The sequence below is a fragment of the Leucopleurus acutus genome (assembly GCF_964270905.1).
Source record: "Leucopleurus acutus genome assembly, chromosome: 6".
Taxonomy (NCBI): Eukaryota; Metazoa; Chordata; class Mammalia; order Artiodactyla; family Delphinidae; genus Leucopleurus; species Leucopleurus acutus.
In genome coordinates this window covers 99,750,556-99,778,336 of record NC_139149.1, presented here as the reverse complement: position 1 = coordinate 99,778,336, position 27,781 = coordinate 99,750,556, and the positions used below count along the sequence as shown (strand labels likewise).

The window sequence follows — 27,781 nt, the reverse complement described above, 5'->3', positions numbered from 1 at the left end:
TATCCAGCTCAGAGTCCAGGATCTCTGGGTTATGTGCAGTTCTCTCCATAAGTCCAGGTGTGCCTTGGACCATGCCCCTCATGGTCTGACACGTAAAAACTAAGTGGCAGGTTAATCTGCATTCCTCACTTCCATCTCCATACGCATATCATTCATTATACATTGCTGGAGTAGGCACAGGATAACCACAATAAAAGTTACTGTTTAGAAAAGATAAGAATAGGAAACTGAGGAGTCATTGGTCTATAGCAGAGATAAAATCTTGTTAGGCAGAAATTGTAAAGACAGTGAAAGCAGTGGAATAAGTTCTTCATTAGCCCATGTAGCAGTCTCTGTCCTATCCTCTGGGAGAAACACTTGCTCATTTTACTCCATACGACTCCTGGCTTTGCCCTTTGATTGATTTCCTTTGTCTGTTATCTTTCAAGGCCATAGCTGAAGGGGGTTTTGAAGACTATGTTCTTTGGAGCCATTCAGCTTTTGTAGCCTAAGTCATGCTGGTGTAGTTCTGGAAGTTAGAAATCTGTAAGCTTTAGAAGTCTAGAAGTTTCTTTAAAGGTAGAACAAGCAGGCTTTTATAGGCTTGAGAAAGAATTAGGGCCAATATTTTTGTTGTTATTTTGGTTCTTTTAATAAATTTTTAAATTTTGGAATAATTCTAGATTTACAGGAAAGTTGCAAAGATAGTATAAAATGTACCTGTATACGCCTCACGCAGTTTTCCCTAATATTAATATCAGTTTTTTACAAAACAACTACTCCAGTTACCTCTTATCATTGCCTCAATTTGAGAATTAGAAGCAGTTGGATTTTTTTAGTCCCATATGGTCTCAAGTTACCACACAATTTTAATTCTAGGCCATTGGCACAGAGAAATGTATTCCTTTTCATCCTTGATTGCAAGCTGGCTAGTTCTTGCCCAGATTTATCTGTCTTGAATAGAACCTCACTGAAACCAGTAAGAAAGACCAGTGTTCTTAATTGTCTCAACCTTTTCCTTTGAGGTCTGCCTCCCAAGACATTACAGACAACAGTTCTGTAAATATTTTGCTGAAATATAACAATAGTCACCAGCTTTCCAGTCTGTAATATCTGTGTTCTTACCCTCTACCTTCCTGCTGAGCTAGTTCTGCATATTATAGGTTTGTTATGGTAGCATCCCACTTCTAGTAACAAAATTTGTGTATTTGGAGTCCAGTTGTAGGGAACAAAATTCACTCTAGCTAGTTTACACACAAAGGTATTTCCATACAGAGAGCATTAAATGGCTTACAGAATCATTAGGAAAGCTGAAAATGTAGACTCTAGGTTAAGCTTTCAGGAATGATTTTGAGAGCCATGCCCCAGATCAGGTCACCAAAGATGCTCCTGGCTGTCATGAAGTGAACAGCTGAATTGGAAGCTGGCATGAAAACTGTTATGTCTAGAACTGTGCTGCCACTGCCAAATGCGGAAATCCTCTACAGGAAAACTAGATACCCCCACGTTGTTGTTAACCACCAGAAGTAGCAGAACACATGACCTCTCCCTATTTCCATTTCCCATATCTTGCACAAGTATATGTAATTTACCTTAAATCTTGAACACTAACTTGGAAATGTAGTTTTTTAGCTTTCTGGCTTCTGTAGAACAGGGAGGTACACTGAAAGGTGGTAGTAATGGACTTTGCACGCCAGTCCACCATATTCACCACACTTTGGGGAAGTCTCAGTTGTTCCACTTTGAGTTGTCTGATGAACCCTAAATTTCTAATCCTTGTTCTGGGCTAATAATATTTTTTATACCATCACAATTAAATTTTTTAAAGTTTGGACTTCCTAGAAGCAGGCTCTAGATGAACATACTTCTGCAAGCGCCTTATTAAGGAAGTACTCATAGGCGAGACCAGTAACAGAGTAAGGAAAGCAGGACTGGGAAGGGGAAGAAGCCAACTAAGGATGTCACCTTAGATAAAAGTCCCACAGAGAGTGGGCCTCATCTTGATCCAGCAGGAGGTCTGGGCTTCTTTCAACTAGAAGTAAGGAAGATGGGCTTTCATATTTCCATACTGCACTGTTTTTGGTTAACAGCTGCCTTGGGGCTTTTGGCTCTGCCTAGATGCATAAAATATTTGAAATAGCCCAAAGGCAGTCTTCTGAAGAACTGCACGTGCTGGCAGTCGAAGACATAATAGTCTAGATGTGTGAGAAGTATAAACAGCGATCTGAGGGGGCTCTGATAGAGCATCACTATTAAGTTCATTCCATCTTATTATAGATTCTTCACATTGATGCTTTTCAATTTCTGGGTGAGAATATTAAAAAAAGGAGGGTTAGTGGGATGAGCTGCAGTTCTTTTTGTCCTTATTGCTACAAATAGCCTTGAGGCTATAACTGATATTATCATCTACTTCTACCATCCATTCTAGATTCACTGCATTTTCCACTAACACTTCTGCTGGTCTTAATGGTTTGCCTGGTGGTATGACTGAGATCTTCTCTGAGGGGGCTGAGACCCTGGTCACTGTGTACTTCTCAGGCTGTGATTGCTATAATTGCCCATTCAGAGTTAAAACTGAGCATGAGAGCACTAAGGATTCCCTGGTGAATTTCCTTTATTCCAAACATATTCTTCCTGCCCTCATTATATAGCAGCAACCCTGCCCCTTATAATAGTCAAAGTCAGTTACGGTATGGTAACTCCTTTCTTTGCCTGTTGATCTGCCAGCATGAGAAGCCCCAAATGAGTAGGTAGCAGCCATAGCTTTAGATTAAATGGGACTCTTCCTGTCCCCCCGTTGAAAAAGTCCCCACTCTGGAAACCAGGACCTCTAGACCCACAGAATCTAAATTGAGGGGACAAGAAGCACAAGAGCGTTATCAAGAGTGATATTTAGTGGGGGCATTCCTACTTCTACTTCTTGGTTTCCAGACCCATGTATTCTCTATAAATGTAATGGCTTGTTGGTTTGTGCTATATATTGTCTTGAAGGGCACCCAGTTCCTAATGAAATCATCTGTAAGCTGCACCTTTAAAGGCTGTTGGCCATCAGATTTGAGGTAATGTGGTATGTGGTAGGACCAATGGAGCCTTTGGTCATATACCCTTATTGTACCTCCTTTTCTTTTGTATAAAGTGGGTTTCTCATTCCAGGATGGTGTTATGTGAGATTTCATGTTAATAAATCATATACTCTTATGAGCCCTCAGATAGCAGTGCAGCCAAGGCACTGTGGGCAGGAAAGGCAAAAGCAAACCTAAAATATATGCCAATCCCAACCAGAATTAATTGCTACTCTTTCTGGGATGGAAGGTGTCTAATGTAATATCACCAAATGACTGGTTGATTTCCTTAAAGGATAGTACTCAATCACGGGCTGGGGATCGGCCTCTGCTGCTGACCAGTTGGGCATTCAGCAGCATCAGTAGCTAAACCAGCCTTATTGAAGGGGAGCCTCTATTGTAGGGTGCATTCAGAGCTTTTATCTCTGCCACCATGGCTGTTATTCATGGGCCCTTTTGTGGAAATACTTGGATGGCTGAGTACAGAGATTGAATGGCATCTACTGGACAAGTTACCCTGCATGATTGTTTCTTAAGTGGAAACATTAAGAGACTTAATGTGTCTTTAGTGGAGTTCTCTGGTGAGCATTAACATGTGAAACAGATCTTCACCCTTTGTACATACTCCTTTTTTTTTTTTTTTGCGGTACGCGGGCCTCTCACTGCTGTGGCCTCTCCCGCTGCGGAGCAGAGGCTCCAGACGCAGAGGCCCAGCGGCCATGGCTCACGGGCCCAGCCGCTCCGTGGCATGTGGGGTCTTTCCAGACCAGGGCACGAACCCGTGTCCCCTGCATCGGCAGGCGGACTCTCAACCACTGTGCCACGAGGGAAGCCCTGTACATACTTCTATATGACTATCCATAAACCTCTTCCATAAATCGTTTCTCCCTGATCTTCCAGTCTTATTCCTTCCAGGCCCCTGACTATCCATCCAAACCATTTGCCACCATCCAGGGGTCCATTGACCCACTTTTCTCTCCACACAAAGTGGTTAATGAGGTGCATTTCTCAAACTCTGCACAGTGTAGGATTTTGTCTTACTCCTGTGTTCCGGGGCAGTCCCTTAGTGGGGCTACAGTGCAGCAGCAGTTCATTTTCAGCTTGTACCAATGTACCAAGATGATCCATCCATGAACCAGGCACAGGTTTTTTCCTCTTCTTCCAGCTGGTCACCAGAATGCTCATAGGTCTGTTCTCATTATCTATTCCTATTTGCTTGGATATACCACTCACATTTTATGATGGATTACTGCTGTAACTTCCTGATCTTACAGCTTTGTGGGTATGACAGCACCCAGCTCATGATGGCTTGCTCTGGTTGCATAGTCCCTTGATGACCCATAGTCTTTATGATTATTATTTACCCCATATCACTGTATCAGGTATCTAGTGTTGTATAACAAGATACTTAAAATAGTAACTATTATCGCTTATGGGTCAGTGGTCACTTGAGTGGTTCTGTTTATCTGGGTCTGGCTTGGCCAGTTGTGGCTGGATTCTCTCATTTTCTCATGCATCCATGCTCAGTTGGTAGGTTGGCTAAGGGTTGGCTGGTCCAAGGTGGCATTACTTGTGTGACTGGCCATTGGCTGTCTAGTGCTTGGGGTGATGAAGGAGATTGGCCATGTTTTCTTTTGTCACCTGGCAGGTTACCCTGGAATTATTCACAAAGCAGTGGTAGGGTTCCAAGAGAATGAGTGGAAATTTGCAGGGTGCCTTTAGCCTTAGCATCAGGACTTATGTGCTGTTATGTCTGTCACATTCGTTTGGGAAAAGGAAATCACAAGGCCAGCCTCATTAAGGGTTGGGGAAATAGATTGCATTTCTTAATAGGGGACTTGGGTACAAGGAAGGGAATAATTTGGGACATTTTTTAAACAGCTTTATTGAGGTACAGTTTACACACCATAAAATTCACCTGTCTTAAATGTATAATTCTGTATTTTTGGTAAATTTATTGAGTTGTGCAACTATCAGCATAATCCAGTTTTAGAACATTTCTATAACCCTAACGATCCATTGTGCATTCTACCACATTTTTCAAATGCTGGAGAGATTGCATGAGCCATATTCTCTTCTACTTTATCCAGGCTGTTCACTACATATGAAAAATCTTGGTGGTGTAACACTATAGGATACCAAAAATTTTACCACCAGGAATGCAATTTCTGTTGCCATTGCCAAACAATCGATCCAATTCCAGAATCCTGTCCTTAGAGAGTATGCTTCCTAGACCCACTTCTAGCACTAAGGGTTGTAGATCAAGTTCCCCAGAAACAAACCCTGAAATAGAGGGTAGTGTGCAAGTGATTTATTTAGGAATTATTCCCAGGGGATACCCAGGAAGGGAGTGGGGGAAGCAAGATATTGAAGTGCAAGAAACAAAGAATGCATGTGATCTCAGACAGAAATCTGATCTCTGAGCAGAAAAATGCAGAGGTTAGGATTCATCCTAATCCCAGAGAGAAAAATCTGTTATATAAATTTCACCTTAAAACTGTTCTAATCCAAGGCAGGGGAGCTGGGCTTCTATACTTTAGCACCTGACCTTACTTGTGACTCTCTGAGAGTGCAGGCAAAGTCTCTGTAGTAGCTTGAGGGCAATCCTTTGAAGAAGAACCCTAGGTATAGGCTATCAAAAAATTAAAAAAAAAAAACCCTAAATTGAAGAACTTGAAAAAGAATAGATATGCGTATATGTATAACTGAATCACTTTGCAGTACACCTGAAAGTAACGCACCATTGTTAATCAACTATACTCCGATATAAAAAAAAATTGAAAACAAACAAAAAATACCTAAATTGGTGTGGACGAGAGGACACAAAAATGGGGCCAGAGGGAATCTGGGTGGAGCGTCTACATTGTCTGCTTACAGGCTTTATTCATGATGGTTCTCCTAAAATTAGCACTTTTAATCAAAGCATGAGCATGTTTCTGAATGGACCCACTCTACTTAATATAGGTCCAGGTATTTGGGAATAATAGAGGGGGGAAAGGGGGCTTAAGAAATTTTAATTTTGTGTTCACGAACTTAAAATTGTTTAATCACTATGAATTGAAATGTTGACATTTAGTAAATAGTATTTCAAATTACATAAACTATAAGAACATTTTGGATTTTGTTTTACTTTTCATATATATATATATATAAATGTATTTATTTATTTAGTTTTGGCTGCGTTGGGTCTTCGTTGCTGCGCGCAGGCTTTCTATTAGTTGCGTTGAGTGGGGGCTACTCTTTCTTGCATGCACGGGCTCTTGGCATGTGGGCTTCAGTAGTTGTGGCACACGGGCTTAGTTGCTCTGTGGCATGTGGGATCTTCCTGGACCAGGGATCGAACCCATGTCCCCTGTGTTGGCAGGCGGATTCCTAACCACTGGGCCACCAGGGAAGTCCTGTTTTACTTTTTAAACCTATTCAGTATCAAGCTTGAATAGTTTACTTTTTTTTAAATTTTATTTATTTAAAATTTTTTTTAATTTTAATTTTTTTAGCTTAGTTCTTGATTCTTTTGGTCTTAGTAGCTGAATCATTTCATCTGGCCTTGCTTTCGGCTAAGAAAACCTATATAATATTGCTGTCTCTGGTTTGACTTTTGTATAAAGAAAATACTCCTTCATTTTTGCCTAATTACCAGGGTTATGGATTAAATTGGCTTTTGACTAGGTAATGAAAGCTTATTTTTATGATCCTCATTTGCTTAAGGCTTTGACACCTTATAACCTAACTTCCAAGCAAATCAATGAATTTGGCAATTGAAATGTAGATTTTTAATGACAACTATTTAAAATTAAGAATTGTATCCTTATACATATATATATTTGAATTAAATTATTAACTGTAGGAACAACAAGGCTATGACAGATCCCTCAAGAAAGTATTTAACCAGCAGTAGAGAGAAGCAGCTGAGTTTGAAACAGTCAGAAGAGAATAGGACATCAGGTAAGTATTTGGTCTTTTTATAAGATACTCATTTATTGTATGATGGATTGTATTAGACTAGAAATAGAAACCTAAACTGGGGCATATTTCTCTACATTATTCAGGAATACTGTGTAATTCAGTACTAGTTATCAGGTACCAATTTGTATCTAGTACTTGGCTAAAATATTTTTTAAAATATTAGAACTATAAGGGAATTTTAATTTTGCTTGCAAGGAATTTAAGCTTTGCCTTTTCCCCTGTTTAACTACCTAGAATTAAATTATTTCATTGTCAAAGTACCTGAACCATGGAATGAATCCAGGGAGTTAAAGCGGTTGAAATTAAAGTTCATCAGTGTTGCTACTTATTAGAAGTTCCAGAAGATCTTGAAATTATTGCCTGAAGCAGTTGTTTAAGTTCACTTGTTCCTTGATTTTACAAAAACTAAAAGTTAGACTGTCCCTGAATTTTTATTAGTGTTTCCTATACTTAACATATCTCTCTGATCCTCTAAACTCCTTAAAGACTCAAGTATCTGGTATTGATTTGAATACTGTTCAACTTGAAATTAAATTGAAGCAAGCTGAAATACGGCATGATTTTGATAATTTAGGAGTTTACGAGAATTCATTTGATCAGGACTCTAGGAACGGTCTCCTTTTAGTGGTTCAGAGTTGTAACATTGGACTCCTACAGAAAGAAGTATCTCTAATATAATTCTTACCTCTGAAATAATAATACATTATGTAAACTCCACTTATTGGTTTTAAGTTTTTGCAATCAACCTATAGTTAGAAAACAGAATACTTAAAGATGTAATGATCCTTAATACTGTTGAAGTCAAGGTACGTCTTACAAAAGTTGATGTAGAAGAGGAGAGAGAGGAGGAAGTAAACGGTCAAGTGATAAAAAGGTTCATGGAATAAAATGTAGAAAGTTTAAGTGTGTTAAAGTTGCAAAGTTAATCAGTAGAACTAAAATAACACAACTGATGGGGAGTTCCCTGGCAGTCCAGTGGTTAGGACTCGGCGCTTTTACTGCCGTGGGCCCAGGTTCAATCCCTGGTCATGGAACTAAGATCCTGCAAGCCACGTGGCACGGCCAAAAAATAAATAAATAACACAACTGGTAATTGGTTGGAGAGAGGAGAACAAGAGTAGGGGTGATGTAAATAAGAAATTATTTCTAATTTTTCAAAAAGGGAGTCAGCTGATATTGTTTAAAAATGAATAAATGAAGAAATTGTAGAAACATTATTTAATGTTATGGAGGAAATCAGAAAAACTAAGCTTCAAAAAATGGTTAGAAACTGGAAGCAAAATTTGTGGAGCTTTAGGGCTGGAGAGTATTCTTTTATGACCTGTTATAATGTTTTCCACAGTGTTTGATCTTTTAACATGTGTATATATGTATTATTTTGATGAAAAGAAGGGGAAAAAAAGAGTTTAAATATAAACAGGCCCAATGCATAATTTTATTATTAAATGAACTTGAATGGTTGATTTAGGAATTAAACGTTTCCTGTGTCTGTTCATTTTTTAGGGCTTTTACCTTTGCAGTCATCATCTTTTTATGGTAGCAGAGCTGCATCCAAGGACTACTCTCCTGGCAGCACTAACCTAGACAGGTATGCATTGGTTATATGCCTTGTGAAGAACTTGAAGAGCTTTCTTCTTCAGAATATTAAATGATGGGATGGGCTGTGCATTGTGCTGTAAATGAATACCCTAATTTAAAATAACAAAATTGATGAGAATTATAGATTCATGACATTTTAGTTAGAAACTACTCTAGAAATGTTTTAGTTCAAACTCTTATTTTTTATGTTTTTCAACACAAGAATAAACTGATGTGTAGGAGGATTTGTACTGAGGCCACAGGTTATGACTGGCAGGGTGATCAGATACTAGACCAGTGTATTTTCCATTGTTCCAAGTGATGAACATATGATCTGTCCTTTGGGGCATTTTAAAATTGCCTTTGTTGCCTGTGTATTTGTTAAGCTACCTACCAAAAGTTAAGGCATTTTCTTTAAAAAGCAAAAGTTTCACATTAGTGGGTATCTTTAACTGGAAAAGGCTAGTCAGAAATTTAATTGCTGATTCTAGAGATATAGATTAAATTTTTCGAGGTTTATTGGGTATGAATGTGTAAGGCAGCTGCTAAGCACTTGTCAAGGAGGTGTGATCATGGAATGCTGCACAGAGGGGCAATGATAATGATAAAAAGTGAGGGTAATGGTGTATAATAGATACGATGTGTAATGACCTATTAAGTCATATTTTGTTTTTTACTAGAATTTAATTCAAAGTGGAAAGACATCTGGATTATTTGTATTAAATGATTAAGGCGAAATAAAGAATTTGATATTGTATATTTAGGTATATTTAACCTTGGGTGGTATCTGTCAAGCACTTTATGACTGCAGTGGTAACTAAGTTTTTTGAATTTAAGGCAGAGGAAGCTTGACATTTCTGCTTATTAGAAGAATCTTAAAGGAATCTAAGTTGAAAAAAAAAGAACTAAATTTGGTTTTCAAGTGCTTTATTAAATACAATACAAATTTCTTCTCAAAATAATAGAATGAGAATATTCATTGCACCTAGGAATGATTGAGGAAATAAAAATTTCTTTTAATGCAAAGCTGCACTCAAGGATAAGGTGAAAATTTCCAGATTGGTGAGCAAACTAATACTGAGTAAAGGCTGAAGCCATAAAGCACTTACAAAACACAGACTGGAGTCAGGTATTTAGGGCTGGGTCTTCAAAACCAGCATGAGATTGGGAACTGAACATGACCCCAGACTAGAATTTGGTTTCTTATATGAAGCTACGTGAAGCTGGGTATCTAGAACTGTTCTCTGTGCTAGTAAACCAAGGCGCAACACTTCTGTGTAACTACCTGAGTTTGGAACCATAAATATGCTGCTTGCCTGATGCTCCCTAAACAGAGAGCAAACCCAAAAATGGGAATTGCAATGATTGGCATCTGCTGTAGTGTTACCTGCATAGGGGCAAGAGTTCTGAACCCCTGATATAAAGTCCTATGCAGGTTAGAGGTCCAGACTGATACAGCTACTAAACACATCAAAAATGCATGATCATGGGATGTAGCACAGAGAAGAGATGGTAAATGTAAATGAAATTAAGAGAATTATGTTGGGCTCCTTGGTCTACCCTCCATGTCTTAATAGCATTTTGGAAAAAAAAAGAAAAAGACTATGGAGAAAAAAGGCAAGGAATTTGTCAAAGAAAGAATGGGTGAAAATGATGGAAGTCCACATTGAAATGCCTCAACAAATGCCAAACAGCCAATAGATTTTTAAAAAATCCACATTGTAGAAGATGATGGGTAAAGAAATTTTAAAAGCTAAGAGAAAGAAAAATATTGTCTATAAAAGGAAAACTGACATTAGCAACAATAGGAACAGAAGACACTGGAGTAATAATATCAAAGAATTCCATATCCAGCTAAATTTTAATTCAAGAATGCAGACAGAACTTCCCTGGTGGTCCAGTGGTTAAGACTCCTTGCTTCCAACAACTGAAGCCCACGTGCCTAGAGCCCATGCTCCACAACAAGAGAAGCCACCGCAATGAGAAGCCAGTGCACCACAACGAAGAGTAGCCCCCGCTCGCCACAACTAGAAGAAGCCTGCACGCAGCAACGAAGACTCAAGGCAGCCAAAAATAAAATAAGTAAATTAATTAATTAAAAAAAAAAAGACTCCGTGCTTCCAATGCAGGGGGCACAGTTTCGATCACTGGTCGGGGAAGTTCCGCATGCTGCACCGTGCAGCCAAAAAAAAAAGAAAAAAGAACGACATGTTTATTAAGTTCAAAAGATGAAAAGAGGGCTTCCTTGGTGGCGCAGTGGTTAAGAGTCCGCCTGCCGATGCAGGGGACACGGATTCGTGCCCTGGTCCGGGAGGATCCCACATGCCGCGGAGCGGCTGGGCCTGTAAGCCATGGCCGCTGAGCCTGCGCGTCCGGAGCCTGTGCTCCGCAACGGGAAAGGCCACAACAGTGAGAGGCCCGTGTACCGCAAAAAAAAAAAAAAGATGAAAACAACTTCTAAAAAATTGCTGGTTTTAGATATACAAAGACAGGATTTATTTAGCAAGAAGAAAACTGAACAAAAGGAGTAGAAGTAAGAAAAATCAGTGAGCAAAAAAAATGTTAAGCATATTTAAAAATTAAATACCTTTAAAATTTATTCTTTTGTATAAGTAATAAGAGCATATGGTAGAAACTTCAAAAGTTTCAGGGTGCATACAGTGAAAAATAAATCTCTCCTAACTCTTACTTGTTCATTTTCTTTCAAGAGGCAACTACTGTTACTAATATCCTTCCGGGCTTATTCTATGCATCTAAATACATTTTGATAGTTTTTATAAAATGATGATGATAGAATTAAAAACAAAAAATTAATAAAATATTATACAATAAGAAGAAATAAAGGAGTGGAGAAAAGTACAGGGAAATTAAAACATTTTAAGTTCATTTTTTGTTTGAGAGGAGGCCACAGTTAACATAGACATATTAAAAAGTTAAAGGTGACTTCCACTTCTGGCCAAGATGGAATAACAGGGACCAGATTACCATCCTTCATGAAACAACTAAGAACCTGGGCAAACTGTATGAAACAATGGATCTTGAGACATTGGACATGAGTCAGTGAAGGACAGGGATCCCTGAGAGATGGGAAACAAATTAAGCTTATGACTGCCTCAGCTTGCTTCCTAGTCAAAAGTTTCCAGGTTGCTACACAAGGAGGGGGAACCATGCAGAGCCAGCCCTGTGCTCTTCCTGAGTTGAAGAACTGGAGCTAGGAGTCCGGGGAGGCCAAGGGCAGCTAGAATTCACCGAGCAGAGTACCAGAGGGGAAAGCTGCACAGAGAAGGAATTGCAGAGGGTCCCCTTGAGTATTCATTTTGAGTGCTGAGCAGCATATGCAGGTGAGGAAACTAGTCAAGGCCAGGGAAAGAACCACCCAAAAGGATGTAAGGGAATAATACTTGGAGTATACATAAAGCCAGGCATAGTTCCTGTTCCTAATAGCAGCAATTTGAATGCCTAAGAAAGGTCTCGCCTCATTAGTGAGGAAAAACTATCCCTAGACAAATTGCTGCTCTTTTCCCACATGACAAACCTTAAAAGCAAGATCGAAAAAGATCAAACTGTTTCCTGGTAACCTCAGCACATCCCAGAACAAAATTTGAGAATGTTTATAGAAATAAAAAATACACAGCACCCCACAAGATAAAATTCACAATGTCTGACATCCAAGAAAATATTACTAAGCTTACAAACAAACAGGAAAATATAACTCATAAGAAGAGAAAAATTAATAAATACTCGGAAATGACACATATGATAGAATTAGTAGACAAAGATTTTGAGTTATTAACCTAAATCAGTAATGACATTAAATATAAATACACTAAATATTTCAGTTAAAAAGAGAAAGACTGGATTTTAAAGGAAGAATAATAATCCATGTGCTGTTTAAAAGACAACTACAGTATAAAGATGGAGAAAGGTTGAAAGCAAAGGATGAAAACAGATATACCTTTCATTGTCCACACTACAATATGTAGGAGTACATAGTAAGAAATAAAACTGATAGAAAGCTAATGGTAACTTTTAGGGTAGAGGAACGGGGTTGTGACTGGGAAGGGGTACTTGGAGGTTTTTGACATTAATGGTTGTTTACATATGTGTTTGCTTTATAAAAATATTGTTAAGCTCCACATTTGATTTTTAATTAATAAACTTTTCTTTCTAGAGCAGTTTTAGGTTCACAGCAAAATTGAAAAGAAAGTGCAAAGTGTACCTAATACCCCCATCCTCCCTCACACACAAAACTTCCCTCAGTATCAACATCCTGTACCACAGTGTTACACATTTGATTTTTATATATTTTTCTGTATTCTATTTCACAATTTTTTTTTCTTGAGTAAAAAAAACAGACACTGGCTAACAGATGGCCTAGGCAGACAATAAGTTGTTTGGGGACAATTGGTTTTTCCTTATAAAAAAGTAAATCCTAATTCCTGCTTTACAAGATGCAAAAAGTAAATGTCCAAACAGCTTGAAGAACTGAGTAGGAGGGAAAACAAGATTTTAAACTTTTAAAAGAAAATATAGGAAGACATTTCTCTGACCTTACATTACAGAATGATTCTTTTTTTAAAAAAAATTATTCATTTATTTTTGGCTGCAGTGGGTCTTCGTTGCTGTGTGCTGGCTTTCTCTAGTTGCGGCGAGTGGGGGCTACTCTTAGTTGCGGTGTGCAGGCTTCTCATTGCGATGGCTTCTCTTGTTGCGGAGCATGGGCTTTAGGCATGCGGGCTTCAGTAGTTGTGGCACGTGGGCTCAGTAGTTGTGGCTCGCAGGCTCAGTAGTTGTGGTGCACGGGCTTAGTTGCTCCGCGGCATGTGGGATCTTCACAGACCGGGGCTTGAACTCATGTCCCCTGCATTGGAAGGCAGATTCTTATCCACTGCGCCACCAGGGACGTCTCTACAGAGTGAGTCTTAAACAAGACACAGAAATTGAAACCATAAAGAAAAGATTGATATGTTCAACTTTGGTAGTAATCAGGAAAATATAAAACAAAATAACAATGAGATCATGTTTCACTCTTTAGAGTGATAATAATGTAATGGAGACCATGTAAAGAAAGGGAAATTCACTACTGATGGAAATATAAATTAGTACAGCCTTTTTGGAAAACAGTCACTATCTAGGAAAACTTTAAATGAAAATACTCCTACCATTTTCACTGCTAAGCATATAAATTAGAGTAAGTTCTCAAGGAGATTGGGTAAGAATATTTGTTGTCTAACAGTGGAAAAAGTTCACTGCCTAAATGTTTTCAAGACTAGGTAAACTAATGTATGATAGTCATTAAGTGGATAAAAGTGAATAAAGAAGTAAAACTATTTATGGCTTTTCTCAAGCCATTAACTTGGATTATTTTGATTATAGGTTATGTAGGTACAGTATTATGCCTTCAGCTCCCTATCAACAGATTTGCTGATTTACATTTGTGAAATTTTCTCCCAGGTGATCATTATTACTGATATTTCCTCAAATTTAGGATTTTTTTCCCCTAGACCTTGACTTCTCTGAATCTACTAGGGGAAAAAAGTAACATTCAAAATTGTTATGCTTCTTCATTTTTTCTTTTTTATAGGACTAATATTACAAGCCAAACTCCCTCTGCCAAAAGAAGTTTGGGATTTCTTCCTCAGCCAGCTCCTCTTTCTGTTAAAAAACTGAGGTGTAACCAGGATTACACCGGCTGGAACAAACCAAGAATGCCCCTTTCCTCTCACCAACAGCAGCAACTGCAGGGGTAGGTAAATTCTTTTATTTTGCTTTCTTTTTATAAAGTGATTCAACTGAAGTATGTTTTACTTGGTATAAAAAAATGATTAAAGCAGTCATATTAATTTAGTTCTCAAATATTTGCTCACTTATTAAAGATTTATCACATCCATAAAATTCAGTCCATTATCTGGCCTCTGATTTTCAAACTTTGAAAAAATATATATGCATATATATATATATATATATATATATATAAACATTTGTCATAAAGCAGAAAGTGCATATTCTTTTTTTTTTTTTTTTTTTGCGGTTTGCGGGCCTCTCACTGTTGTGGCCTCTCCGGTTGCGGAGCACAGGCTCCAGACGCGCAGGCTCAGCAGCCATGGGTCACGGGCCTAGCTGCTCCGCGGCACGTGGGATCCTCCCGGACTGGGGCACGAACCTGTGTCCCCTGCATCAGCAGGCGGACTCTCAACCACTGCGCCACCAGGGAAGCCCAGAAAGTGCATATTCTTAAGTCCCATACACGTCATCTCCTGAGATACTTCAACATTAATTTTATTTATATCCTTCCCAGCCCCTTCATGCTTATATTCTTATTAAACACCCAAAAATGAGACCATGGTATAATAACTATAATAATAATAGCAGCTTTATCTAAAGTGTTTATTATGTGCCAGAGACTGTGCTAAGCATTTAAATGAATTTTTTTCTTTAAATCTTCGCAGTAGCTCTCTGAGCTAGACATATTAAAAAATCTGTTTTTATAGATGACGTAACTGAGCCTTAGAGAAGTTAATTAACTTACTTGAGGTGTTGTAGTACAGCAGTAGTAAATCTAGGCAGTTGGACTGCACTTGTATTTTTTTCCTTACAATTTTATTGAGATATAATTGATGTACAGCACTGTGTAAGTTTAAATTGTACAGCATAATGATTTGACTTACATACATCATGAAATGATTACCACAATAAGTTTAGTGAATATCCATCATCTTATATAGATATAAAACAAAAGAAAAAATATTTTTTTAATTGAAGTGTAGTTGATTTACAATGTTGTGTTAATTTCTGCTATACAGCAAAGTGATTCAGTTATACATATATATACATTGTTTTTTTTAATATCTTTTCCATGATGGTTTATCATAGGCTATTTTTTAAAATTTATTTATTTATTTTTGGCTGTGTTGGGTCTTCGTTGCAGCACGTGGGCTTTCTCTAGTTGTGGTGAGTGGGGGGCTACTCTTCGTTGAGGTGTGCAGGCTTCTCATTGCAGTGGCTTTTCTTGATGTGGAGCATGGACTCTAGGCCTGCGGGCTTCAGTAGTTGTGGCACACGGGTTCAGTAGTTGTGGCTTGCAGGCTCTAGAGCGCAGGCTCAGTAGTTGTGGCGCACGGGCTTAGTTGTTCCATGGCATGTGGGATCTTCCCAGACCAGGGCTCAAACCCATGTCCCCTGCATTGGCAGGTGGATTCTTAATCACTGTGCCACCAGGGAAGCCCTATCATACTATCATAGGCTCTTGAATATAGTTATCTGTGCTATACAGTAGGACCTTGTTGTTTATCCATTCTATATATAATAGCTTACATGTGCTAACCCCAATCTCCCACTCTTTCCCTCCCCCCAGCCCCCTTTCTCTTGGCAACCAGCAGTCTTATCTATGTCTGTGGTTCTGTTTCTGTTTCATAGATAGGTTCATTTGTGTCATATTTTAGATTCCTCATATAAGTGATATCATATGGTATTTGTCTTTCTCTTTCTGACTTACTTCAGTTAGTATGGTAATACCTAGTTGCATCCATGTTGCTGCATATGGCATTATTTCATTCTTTTTTATGGCCGAGTAATATTCCATTGTGTATATATACCACATCTTCTTTATCCATTTATCTGTTGATGGACATTTTAGGTTGTTTCCATGTCTTGCCTGTTGTGAATAGTGCTGCTACGAACATAGGGGTTTATGTATCTTTTTCAATTATAGTTTTGTCTGGATATATGCCCAGGATTGGGATTGCTGGATCATATGGTAATTCTATTTTTACTTTTCTGAGGAACCTCCATACTGTTTTTCACAGTGGCTGCACCAATTTACATTCCCACCAACAGTGTAGGAGAGTTCCCTAGAAAAAATATTTTTTCCTTTCTCAAGAATCCTTGAGAACTCTTAGGATTTACTCTCTTAACAACTCTCCTATATAACATATAGCAATGTTAATTATATTAATCATGTTGTACATTATATTCCTAGTAATTATTTATCTGATAACTGGAAGTTTGTACCTTTTCACCACATTCATCCAGTTCCCCCTTCCCCTACTCCCCACATCCAGTAACCACTGATCTGATCTTTTCTGTGAGTTTGTTTGTTTATTTATTTATTTTTGAAGTATAAGTGACCTACAACACTATGTTAGTACTGATGCACAACATAGTGATTCAATATTTCTGTACATTTCAAAATGATCACCATGTTCACTTGCATTCTTAATCACTATGCTATATTACTTCTCTGTTCCCTGATTTCTTTCTACCCCACATTAATTATGGGCATCCTCTTATGCTAGTACATAACCTTTAACCATGTTAGTGTGCATTTAGATTCCCCTTTTTTCCAATTATAATCCAGGCTAAAACAAACATTTATATATGCATGTGTTTTTAATATTTGTTAGAACTTTTCTATAGGAAAAATTCTTGGAAATAGAATTGTTAAGACTAAGAGAGGCACTTTGAAATTTTTGATTACTCTTACCACATTGCTTTCCCAAAACCTACCAGCTTTTTTGTTTTTAATCTCACTCAGATTACTGTTTTTCCCCAGCTTTCGGATTACCTTTTTACTTGAGTGACTGGTGTCTGCCAGTTTGGTTTATCCATAGTAGTTTATTTGCCTCATATTTTAGCAGAAAAAAACATAAAGCTTGTAGTGAAAACATTTCACTTTCTTCTGTACTTACTGTTCTTCTCTGAGCCTCTTCTTTTTTGCTTTGTCTTCTAAAATGTTTACCATCCAGTTTAATTCTTAATTTCCTTTCTTCTTCATTCTAATTGTTCTGCCTCAAATTATTATCTTGCTGCTTCCTTACCAGACAACGTTTTTATATTAGTCTGTCCTATTTTGTGAACATTTTTCATCCATATCTTATTTCTATCTACCTTGATCTTACTTGGCCCATCTTCTTAGTGCCTCCTCCTATGTATTTTATAGTGTACTTTTGGTCTCTGTCATTCATATCCTTCTGAGTCCTTAGATATCCTTGAGTTACCCTTGGTGCTCCAGGCTCCCTCTCTACCTCCAGTGTTTCTTTAATTTCTGTATACTACCTGTACCCAACTTTCCTTTTTTCAGACTTCTTGCAGGAATTTGAGTGCAGTATTTCAAGTAAGCTAAATACCCAGGACTAAGGACTCCTTAAAAAACAAACAAATAAAAATACCGAGTAGAAAACTGCCAAGTCTAGAGGATAATGGAGGCTACCTAATTCCAGTATTCCTCACAAATCCCCCACAAAACATAAAAAGTATGAGGAGTTCAAAGAAAAACACATATAACCTTTAGCATTCTAGGAAACAAAGAATACCATCACCTTTAAACTACTTTCTAGGTAGAGAAGCAAAGCAGATTCTAGCAGTGTTCCTGTTTCCCACTGCTTTAAGCCTGTGGGTGCTGAGAGCCAGGGACAAGAGGCTTAAGAGATTTCATGAAAAAAGAATATATAGGAGTAAAAGACTTAGATGAAGCACAGAAAAAAATCACTCTCAGAAAGAGAAATTCAAATACTAAGTTTCTAAATATTGAATATAGGTCTGGATCTTGGTTGTTTGCAGCACTGGTTACAGGGAAGAGTACTATTTAAAATGGACAGACTAGATAGTAAAAAAAAAACTTAAAAAACAAGGGTTATGAGCACTATAAAAAAGTACAAATACAGATATAACCACTTTTAAAAAAGGCTTTCTTAAAACCAAAAGAAATATTTCTAAAACACACCAAATAGATAAGTAAAATTATAACAACATGATAGAGTTGAGTCCAAATGTAAGAATTATTCCAGATTGAAGAAAACTAAAGAGACATGAAAACTAAATGCATTATGTTATCCTGGACTGAATCTTGTGCTTAGGGAGAAAAAAATGCTGTGAAGAAACATGGGGTCAATTGACAAAATTGGATTAAAGAAGGTATATTAGATAAGAGTATTATGTTAGCACTAAATTTTATAATGCTTGTAACTGTACTCTGGTTATATAAGAGAATGTTCTCGTTCTTTTGAAATAAACCCTGAAGTATTTAGAACTAAATGGGTATGATCTGTGCAGCCTGTTCTCAGATGGTTCAGGAAAAATATAGAGAGAGAGGTGTTAAATGATAAAGCACAGAGTACAAAAGGGTTAACAATTGGTGAATCTAGGTAAAGAATATTATTCTGTGCAACTTTTCTGAAAGTTTGAGAATATTTCCAAGCAAAAGTTTTTTTTAAATATGTACTTTGGAATAATGTTTGGCGGTACCCATTAAGCATATATATATTCTGGGTAAGTCCCCAGTCCTTTTTAGCATTCATTTGAAAATGTGTAATTTTCCTTGAGATGAAACTAAGTTATATTAATGTTATACTGCATCAGTATCAACTGGGATCCTGTTAGAAGTGCACATTTTTTGCACCTTCCCTGTCCAGACCTACAGAATCAGAAACTCTGGAGTTGGGGCCCAGCAATATGTATTTTAACAAACCCTCCAGGTGATTCTGATGCATGCTATAGTGGAGAACCCCTGCTCAGATGAACATACTTCAGGAACTACTGTTGTCTTCAAAAGTACTATTTCTTTCATTTTCAGCTTCTCCAATTTGGGAAATACCTGCTATATGAATGCTATTTTACAGTCTCTGTTTTCACTCCAATCATTTGCAAATGACTTGCTCAAGCAAGGTATCCCATGGAAGAAAATTCCACTCAACGCACTCATCAGGTAACTGTTATGTACTTACTGAGTAACATTTTTACCTTATTTATTATAGAATAATGGAGTATTAGACACTTAAAATTTTATGTGCCATTGTTAGCAGTCCTTAAAATATAATACCATCCAGTGTTTTGTAAAACCTGCTAAACTTGTCTCTTTTACCAGGCGCTTTGCACACTTGCTTGTTAAAAAAGATATCTGTAATTCAGAGACGAAAAAAGATTTACTCAAGAAGGTTAAAAATGCCATTTCAGCTACAGCAGAGAGATTCTCTGGTTATATGCAGAATGTGAGTACTAATTGTTTTTATTTTTAAATTTTTTCCATTTCTTTTTTTTTGATTTTTGAATTTTATTTATTTTTTTATACAGCAGGTTCTTATTAGTCATCCATTTTATATACATCAGTGTATACATATCAATCCCAATCTCCCATTTCAGCACACCACCACCCCCTGCCACTTTCCCTCCTTGGTGTCCATACGTTTGTTCTCTACATCTGTGTCTCAATTTCTGCCCTGTAAACTGGTTCATTTGTACCATTTTTCTAGGTTCCACATATATGCGTTAACATACGATATTTGTTTTTCTCTTTCTGACTTCACTCTGTGTGACAGTCTGTAGGTCCATCCACACCTCTACAAATGACCCAATTTCATTCCTTTTTATGGCTGAGTAATATTCCATTGTATATATGTACCACATCTTCTTTATCCATTTGTCTGTCGAAGGGCATTTAGGTTGCTTCCATGACCTGGCTATTGTAAATAGTGCTGTGATGAACATTGGGGTGCTTGTGTCTTTTTCAATTATGGTTTTCTCTGGGTATATGCCCAGTGGTGGGATTGCTGGGTCATATGGTAATTCTAATTTTAGTTTTTTAAGGAACGTCCATACTGTTCTCCATAGTGGCTGTATCAATTTACATTCCCACCAACAGTGCAAGAGGGTTACCTTTTATCCACACCCTCTCCAGCATTTGTTGTTTGTAGATTTTCTGATGCTGCCCATTCTAACTGGTGTGAGGTGGTACCTCATTGTAGTTTTGATTTGCATTTCTCTAATAATTAGGGATGTTGAGCAGCTTTTCATATGCTTCCTGGCCATCTTTATGTCTTCTTTGGAGAAATGTCTATTTAGGTCTTCTGCCCATTTTTGGATTGGGTTGTTTGTTTTTTTAATATTGAGCTGCATGAGCTGTTTATATATTTTGGAGATTAATCCTTTGTCCGTTGATTCGTTGGCAAATATTTTCTCCCATTCTGAGGGTTGTCTTTTCGTCTTGTTTACAGTTTCCTTTGCTGTGCAAAAGCTTTGAAGTTTCATTAGGTCCCATTTGTTTATTTTTGTTTTTATTTCCATTACTCTAGGAGGTGGATCAAAAAAGATGTTGCTGTGATTTATGGCAAAGAGTGTTCTTCCTATGTTTTCCTCTAAGAGTTTTATAGTGTCTGGTCTTACATTTAGGTCTCTAATCCATTTTGAGTTTACTTTTGTGTATGGTGTTAGGGAGTGTTCTAATTTCATTCTTTTACATGTAGCTGTCCAGTTTTCCCAGCACCATTTATTGAAGAGACTGTCTTTTCTCCATTGTATATCCTTGCCTCCTTTGTCCTAGATTAGTTGACCATAGGTGTGTGGGTTTATCTCTGAGCTTTCTATCTTGTTCCATTGATCTATATTTCTATTTTTGTGCCAGTACTATATTGTCTTGATTACTGTAGCTTTGTAGTATAGTCTGAAGTCAGGGAGTCTGATTCCTCCAGCTCCGTTTTTTTCCCTCAAGACTGCTTTGGCTATTTGGGGTCTTTTCTGTCTCCATACACATTTTAAATTTTTTGTTCTAGCTCCGTAAAAAATGCCATTGGTAATTTGATAGGGATTGCATTGAATCTGTAGATGGCTTTGGGTAGTATAGTCATTTTCACAATATTGATTCTTCTGATCTAAGAACATGGTATGTCTCTCCATCTGTTGGTATCAACTTTAATTTCTTTCATCAGTGTCTTATAGTTTTCTACATACAGGTCTTTTGTCTCCCTAGGTAGGTTTATTCCTAGGTATTTTATTCTTTTTGTTGCAATGGTAAATGAAAGTGTTTCCTTAATTTCTCTTTCAGATTTTTCATCATTAGTGTATAGGAATGAAAGAGATTTCTGTGCATTAATTTTGTATCCTGCAGCTTTCCCAAATTCACTGATTAGCTCTAGTAGTTTTCTGGTGGCATCTTTAGGATTCCCTATGTCTAGTATCATGTCATCTGCAAAGAGTGACAGTTTTACTTCTCCTTTTCCAATTTGTATTCCTTTTATTTCTTTTTCTTCTCTGATTGCCATGGGTAGGACTTCCAAAACTATGTTGAATAATAGTGGCGAGAGTGGACATTCTTGTCTTGTTCCTGATCTTAGAGGAAATGCTTTCAATTTTTCACCATTGAGAATGATGTTTGCTGTAGGTTTGTCATATATGGCCTTTATTATGTTGAGGTAGTTTCCCTCTATGCCCACTTTCTGGAGAGCTTGTATCATAAATGGGTGTTGAATTTGTCAAAAACTTTTTCTGCATCTATTGAGCTGATCATATGGTTTTTCTTCTTCAATTTGTTAATATGGTGTATCACATTGATTGATTTGCATATATTGAGGAATCCTTGCATCCCTGGGTTAAATCCCACTTGCTCATGATGTATGATCCTTTTAATGTGTTGTTGAATTTTGTTTGCTAGTATTTTGTTGAGGATTTTTGCATCAATATTCATCAGTGATATTGACTGTAATTTTCTTTTTTTGTAGAATCTTTGTCTGGTTTTGGTATCAGAGTGATGGTGGCCTCATAGAATGTGTTTGGGAGTGTTCCTTCCTCTGCAATTTTTTGGAAGAGTTTGAGAAGGATGGGTGTTAGCTCTTCTCTAAATGTTTGATAGAATTCACCTGTGAAGCCATCTGGTCCTGGACTTTTATTTGTTGGAAGATTTTTAATCACAGTTTCAATTTCATTACTTGTGATTGGTCTGTTCGTATTTTCTATTTCTTCCTGGTTCAGTCTTGGAAGGTTATACCTTTCTAAGAATTCGTCCATTTCTTCCAGGTTGTCCATTTTATTGGCATAGAGTTGCTTGTAGTAGTCTCTTAGGATGCTTTGTATTTCTGCGGTGTCTGTTGTAACTTCTCCTTTTTCATTTCTAATTTTATTGATTTGAGTCCTCTCCCTCTTTTTCTTGATGTGTCTGGCTAATGGTTTATCAATTTTGTTTATCTTCTCAAAGAACCAGCTTTTAGTTTTATTGATCTTTGCTATTGTTTTCTATTTCATTTATTTCTGCTCTGATCTTTATGATTTCTTTCCTTCTGCTAACTTTGCATTTTGTTTGCTCTTCTTTCTCTAGTTCCTTTAGGTGTAAGGTTAGATTGTTTATTTGAGATTTTTCTTGTTTCTTGAGGTAGGCTTGTATAGCTATAAACTTCCCTCTTAGAACTGCTTTTGCCACATCCCATAGGTTTTGGATTGTCATGTTTTCATTGTCATTTGTCTCTAGGTATTTTTTGATTTCCTCTTTGCTTTTTTCAGTGATCTCTTGGTTATTTAGTAATGTATTGTTCAATCTCCATGTGTTTGTGTTTTTTACGTTTTTTTTCCCTGTAATTGATTTCTAATCTCATAGCGTTGTGGTCAGAGAAGATGCTTGATATGATTTCAGTTTTCTTAAATTTACTGAGGCTTGATTTGTGACCCAAGATGTGATCTATCCTGGAGAATGTTCTGTGCGCACTTGAGAAGAAAGTGTAATCTGCTGTTTTTGGATGGAATGTCCTATAAATATGAATTAAATCTATCTGGTCTATTGTGTCATTTAAAGCTTGTGGCCCTTATTAATTTTCTGTTTGGATGATCTGTCCATTGGTGTAAGTGAGGTGTTAAAACTCCCCCACTATTATTGTGTTACTGTTGATTTCCTCTTTTATAGCTGTTAGCAGTTGCCTTATGTATTGAGGTGCTCCTATGTTGGGTGCATATATATTTTTAATTGTTATATCTTCTTCTTGGATTGATCCCTTGATCATTACGTAGTGTCCTTCCTTGTCTCTTGTAACATTTATTTTAAAGTCTATTTTATCTGATATGAGTATTGCTACTCCAGCTTTCTTTTGATTTCCATTTGCATGGAATATCTTTTTCCATCCCCTCACTTTCAGTCTGTATGTGTCCCTAGGTCTGAAGTGGGTCTCGTGTAGACAGCATATATGTGCGTCTTGTTTTTGTATCCATTCAGTAAGCCTGTGTCTTTTGGTTGGAGCATTTAATCCATTCACGTTTAAGGTAATTATCGATATGTGTGTTCCTATTACCATTTTCTTAATTGTTTTGGGTTTGTTTTTGTACGTCCTTTTCCTCTCTTGTATTTCCCACTTAGAGAAGTTCCTTTAGCATTTGTTGTAGAGCTCGTTTGGTGGTGCTGAATTCTCTTAGCATTTGCTTGTCTGTAAAGCTTTTGATTTCTCCATCAAATCTGAATGAGATCCTTGCTGGGTAGAGTAATCTTGGTTGTAGGTTCTTTCGTTTCATCACTTTAAGTATATCATGCCACTCCCTTCTAGCTTGTAGAGTTTCTGCTGAGAAATCAGCTGTTAACCTTATGGGAGTTCCCTTGTATGTTATTTGTCATTTTTTCCTTGCTGCTCTCAGTAATTTTTGTCTTAAATTTTTGCCAACTTGATTACTATGTGTCTCGGTGTGTTTCTCCTTGGGTTTATCCTGTATGGGACTGTCTACACTTCCTGGACTTGGGTGGCTATTTCCTTTCCCATGTTAGGGAAGTTTTCGACTATAATCTCTTCAAATATTTTCTCACATCCTTTCTCTATCTCTTCTCCTTCTTGGACCCCTATAATGTGAATGTTGTTGCGTTTAATGTTGTCCCAGAGGTCTCTTAGGCTGTCTTCATTTCTTATCATTCTGTTTTCTTGATTCTGTTCCGCAGCAGTGAATTCTACCATTCTGTCTTCCAGGTCACTTATCCATTCTTCTGCCTCAGTTATTCTGCTATTGATCCCTTCTAGGGTATTTTTCATTTCACTTATTGTATTGTTCATCTGTTTGTTTGTTCTTTAATTCTTCTAGATCTTTGTTAAACATTTCTTGCATCTTCTCAATCTTTGCCTCCATTCTTTTTCTGAGGTCCTGGATCATCTTCACTGTCATTATTCTGAATTCTTTTTCTGGAAGGTTGCCTATCTCCACTTCATTTAGTTGTTTTTCTGGGGTTTTATCTTGTTCTTTCATCTGGTACATAGCCCTCTGCCTTTTCATCTTGTCTATCTTTCTGTGAATGTGGTTTTTGTTCCACAGGCTGCAGGATTGTAGTTCTTCTTGCTTCTGCTGTCTGTTCTCTGGTGGATGAAGCTATCTAAGAGGCTGGTCTAATTGTTTTTAAACACCTTAGAGATAGGGAAAATTGAAATGATTTTAGCGTGTTACCCAGTTTTATTTTAAAATGAGATTTGTGTATGTGTGTTCATCACAGGTTGGAAAACCTGAGGACTTTGGTAAGGTTCAGTATGACTCTTCTGTGTATTTTATCATATATTAGTAATATAGATGTGGTTTGCCACTGTAGGACCTTGGACTATTTTAGCTACAAAGGCTATTTTAGAAAAATCACTCTATTTTTAAAAAACAAATGAAGGAGTGATTCATTTATTAGTTATGCTAATCTAACTTAGGAATATAAAATATGTCGTTTGTCATTTTGTTTTGTTTCCACAAAATATGTACCGCAAAATCATTAGAGTAAATCTGGCCTTTTTCCACACGTGTTTTTGACTTGCAAGTGCTTTACTCGTATAGATCACAGTGTTAATAAGCTATTGTTGTGACAAGAAATGTTTTGACCTTATTAAGGATATTATGCCTTCTTAGGACGCTCATGAATTTTTAAGTCAGTGCTTAGACCAGCTGAAAGAGGATATGGAAAAATTAAATAAAACCTGGAAGACTGAACCTGTTCCTGGAGAAGAAAATTCACCAGATATTTCAGCTACTAGAGTATACACTTGCCCTGTTATTAGTAATTTGGAGTTTGAAGTTCAGCACTCCATCATCTGTAAAGCGTAAGTAGTCTCTAAGAGAACTCTTTTCCCTTTTAATTCTTTACAGCAAGTGACTAAAACTCTTCTAGAAGGTTTTAATTCTTATCTTCATTCCTGTGTCATGAGTATAAATATCTTTGTTCAGTGTCTTTATCATCTATAAGAATGCTTGGTGGGGTGAGAACTAAAGTGAACTTAGTTTGTCAAATGCTTTAGTGCTGACTAAATGGTTAATTTTGCTCTGCCTTTTGAGTGTGTGTTACTATGTGTGTGGTTTTTTTCCTTTTTATCACTGTGTGGAAAATCAAGCTCTTCGAGAATACTTGTTCGTCTTTTTTTTATTATTATTAATTAATTTATTAATTTTTGGTTGAGTTGGATCTTTGTTGCTGCTCGCAGGCTTTCTCTAGTTGCGGCGAGCAGGGACTGCTCTTCATCGTGGTGCACAGGTTTCTCACTGCGGTGGCTTCTCTTGTTGCGGAGCACGGGCTCTAGGCGTGCGGAATTCAGTAGTTGTGGCTCGCAGGCTCTAGAGCTCAGGCTCAGTAGTTGTGGCGCATGGGCTTAGTTGCTCTGCAGTGTGTGGGATCTTCCCGGGTCAGGGCTCGAACCCATGTCCCCAGCATTGGCAGGCAAATTCTTAACTACTCCACCACCAGGGAAGCCCTCATCTTTTTTTCCCTGAAAAGACTCCCTCCTATTAGTCGCTTATTTTGTTGAACCAAATTGTTTTTATAAAAAATGGGTTTTTTTTTTACAAGATACATTAAAATGTGAATTATTTTTAATTTTTGCAATGCTTTTTAACCATGTTTACATTAACTATTGAGACTTACCTTCTACATTTAATTAATTTCCATACTCATTATCAGAACTCTCTACCAGGTACTTGACATTAAAAGGTTCTATTTTGATTAATCTTCCAGTTATCAGTAGTACATCTCTGAATACATTTTTTTTCAGAGAGTGGAATTCTTCAGAGTCCACGTATAAATGAGAATTAATTCTGTGGCTTTCACACATGACTTAATACAGAATTATTAAGTGAGACACAGCCTTCCCCCTCAACATACTACATATACTGTCCCATCATATCCTGTTACTCTGACACTTAGAAGAAGTCGATTTTGTTGATAATCTTTTCCTTCCTGAAAATCTGTGATATTCTTAATTTTTGAAATTCAGAGTTTCACTAATTTACATCTAGGTATTGACCCTTTTTCATGCATTTTGCATTTAACATGATGGGGCTTTTTCATCTGAAGATTTGGGATTTTTTTCAGTTCAGAAAAACTATTCTCTACACACTGCTTCTCTTCCATTTGTTCTGGAATTTTCTTTAGGAATACTCAACAGCCATATGATGGCTCTTCATTCTCTGTCTTTCATATTTATTTATTTTTCTTTTTTCTTTAATTTTTATTTATTTTTTGGCTGCATTGGGTCTTCATTGCTGTGCGCGGGCTTTCTCTAGTTGCAGTGAGCAGGAGCTACTCTTCCTTGCACTGTGCGGGCTTCTCATTGCAGTGGCTTCTCTTGTTGCAGAGCTTGGGCTCTAGGTGCGCTGGCTTCAGTAGTTTTGGCACATGGGCTCAGTAGTTGTGGCTCGTGGGCTCTAGAGCACAGGCTGAGTAGTTGTGGCACACGGACTTAGTTGCCCCTGGCATGTAGGATCTTCCCGGACCAGGGATCGAACCCATGTCACCTGCATGGCAGGCAGATTCTTAACCACTGCACCACCAGGGAAGTCCCCTTTATTTATTTTTCTTAGGCTGCTCAAAATGATAGTGCTCACTGAGGTCTCTTCCAGCTATAACACTCTAGTATTTTTTACTATAATTTTGAACATTCACATGGACACTACAAGACAGTAGTTTTGCATCATTAGTCTGTGACATTTTTTATCTTCATGGTTTCTTCAGTGTTTTTTTTCCCCCTAGTGGATAAATTTTTTTTTTTTTTTTTTTGCGGTACGCGGGCCTCTCACTGTTGTGGTCTCTCCCGTTGCGGAGCACAGGCTCCAGACGTGCAGGCTCAGCAGCCATGGCTCACAGGCCCAGCCGCTCCGCGGCATGTGGGATTTTCCCGGACCGCAGCACGAACCCGCATCCCCTGCATCGGCAGGTGGACTCTCAACCACTGCGCCACCAGGGAAGCCCGATAAATTATTTTTTAAAGAAAAGGTCTGGGTCTTAGAAATACAGTTCATCGTCTTGCAAAAGCTAGAGAGCCCACAGTATGATAGCCATCCCTCCGTTTCTTCTAATGCACTTTCCAAACAAAATTTGTTCAAGTCAGAGAGAGAAGCAGTTTGTCACTGTTAATATTTCATTTAACTGTGGGGTGTCAACCAAGTTTCTTTTGATAGGAAAATTTCTGTTGCCTGTGGTAGAAATGGCCACAGGCATCACAGGA

The 27,781-nt window shown here is 37.6% G+C and overlaps 1 protein-coding gene across 1 annotated transcript in view; it reads left to right on the top strand.

Moving 5' to 3' along the window:
* Nucleotides 1-27,781, top strand: part of USP37 (ubiquitin specific peptidase 37) — a 90,412-nt gene that overhangs the window by 23,065 nt on the left and 39,566 nt on the right. Inside the window, exons 9-14 of the mRNA XM_082840657.1 lie at nucleotides 6,889-6,986; nucleotides 8,511-8,595; nucleotides 14,170-14,331; nucleotides 19,156-19,287; nucleotides 19,447-19,570; nucleotides 25,197-25,387. Coding sequence (XP_082696783.1) covers nucleotides 6,889-6,986; nucleotides 8,511-8,595; nucleotides 14,170-14,331; nucleotides 19,156-19,287; nucleotides 19,447-19,570; nucleotides 25,197-25,387 — 792 coding nt within the window. The remainder of the gene's footprint in view (nucleotides 1-6,888; nucleotides 6,987-8,510; nucleotides 8,596-14,169; nucleotides 14,332-19,155; nucleotides 19,288-19,446; nucleotides 19,571-25,196; nucleotides 25,388-27,781) is intronic.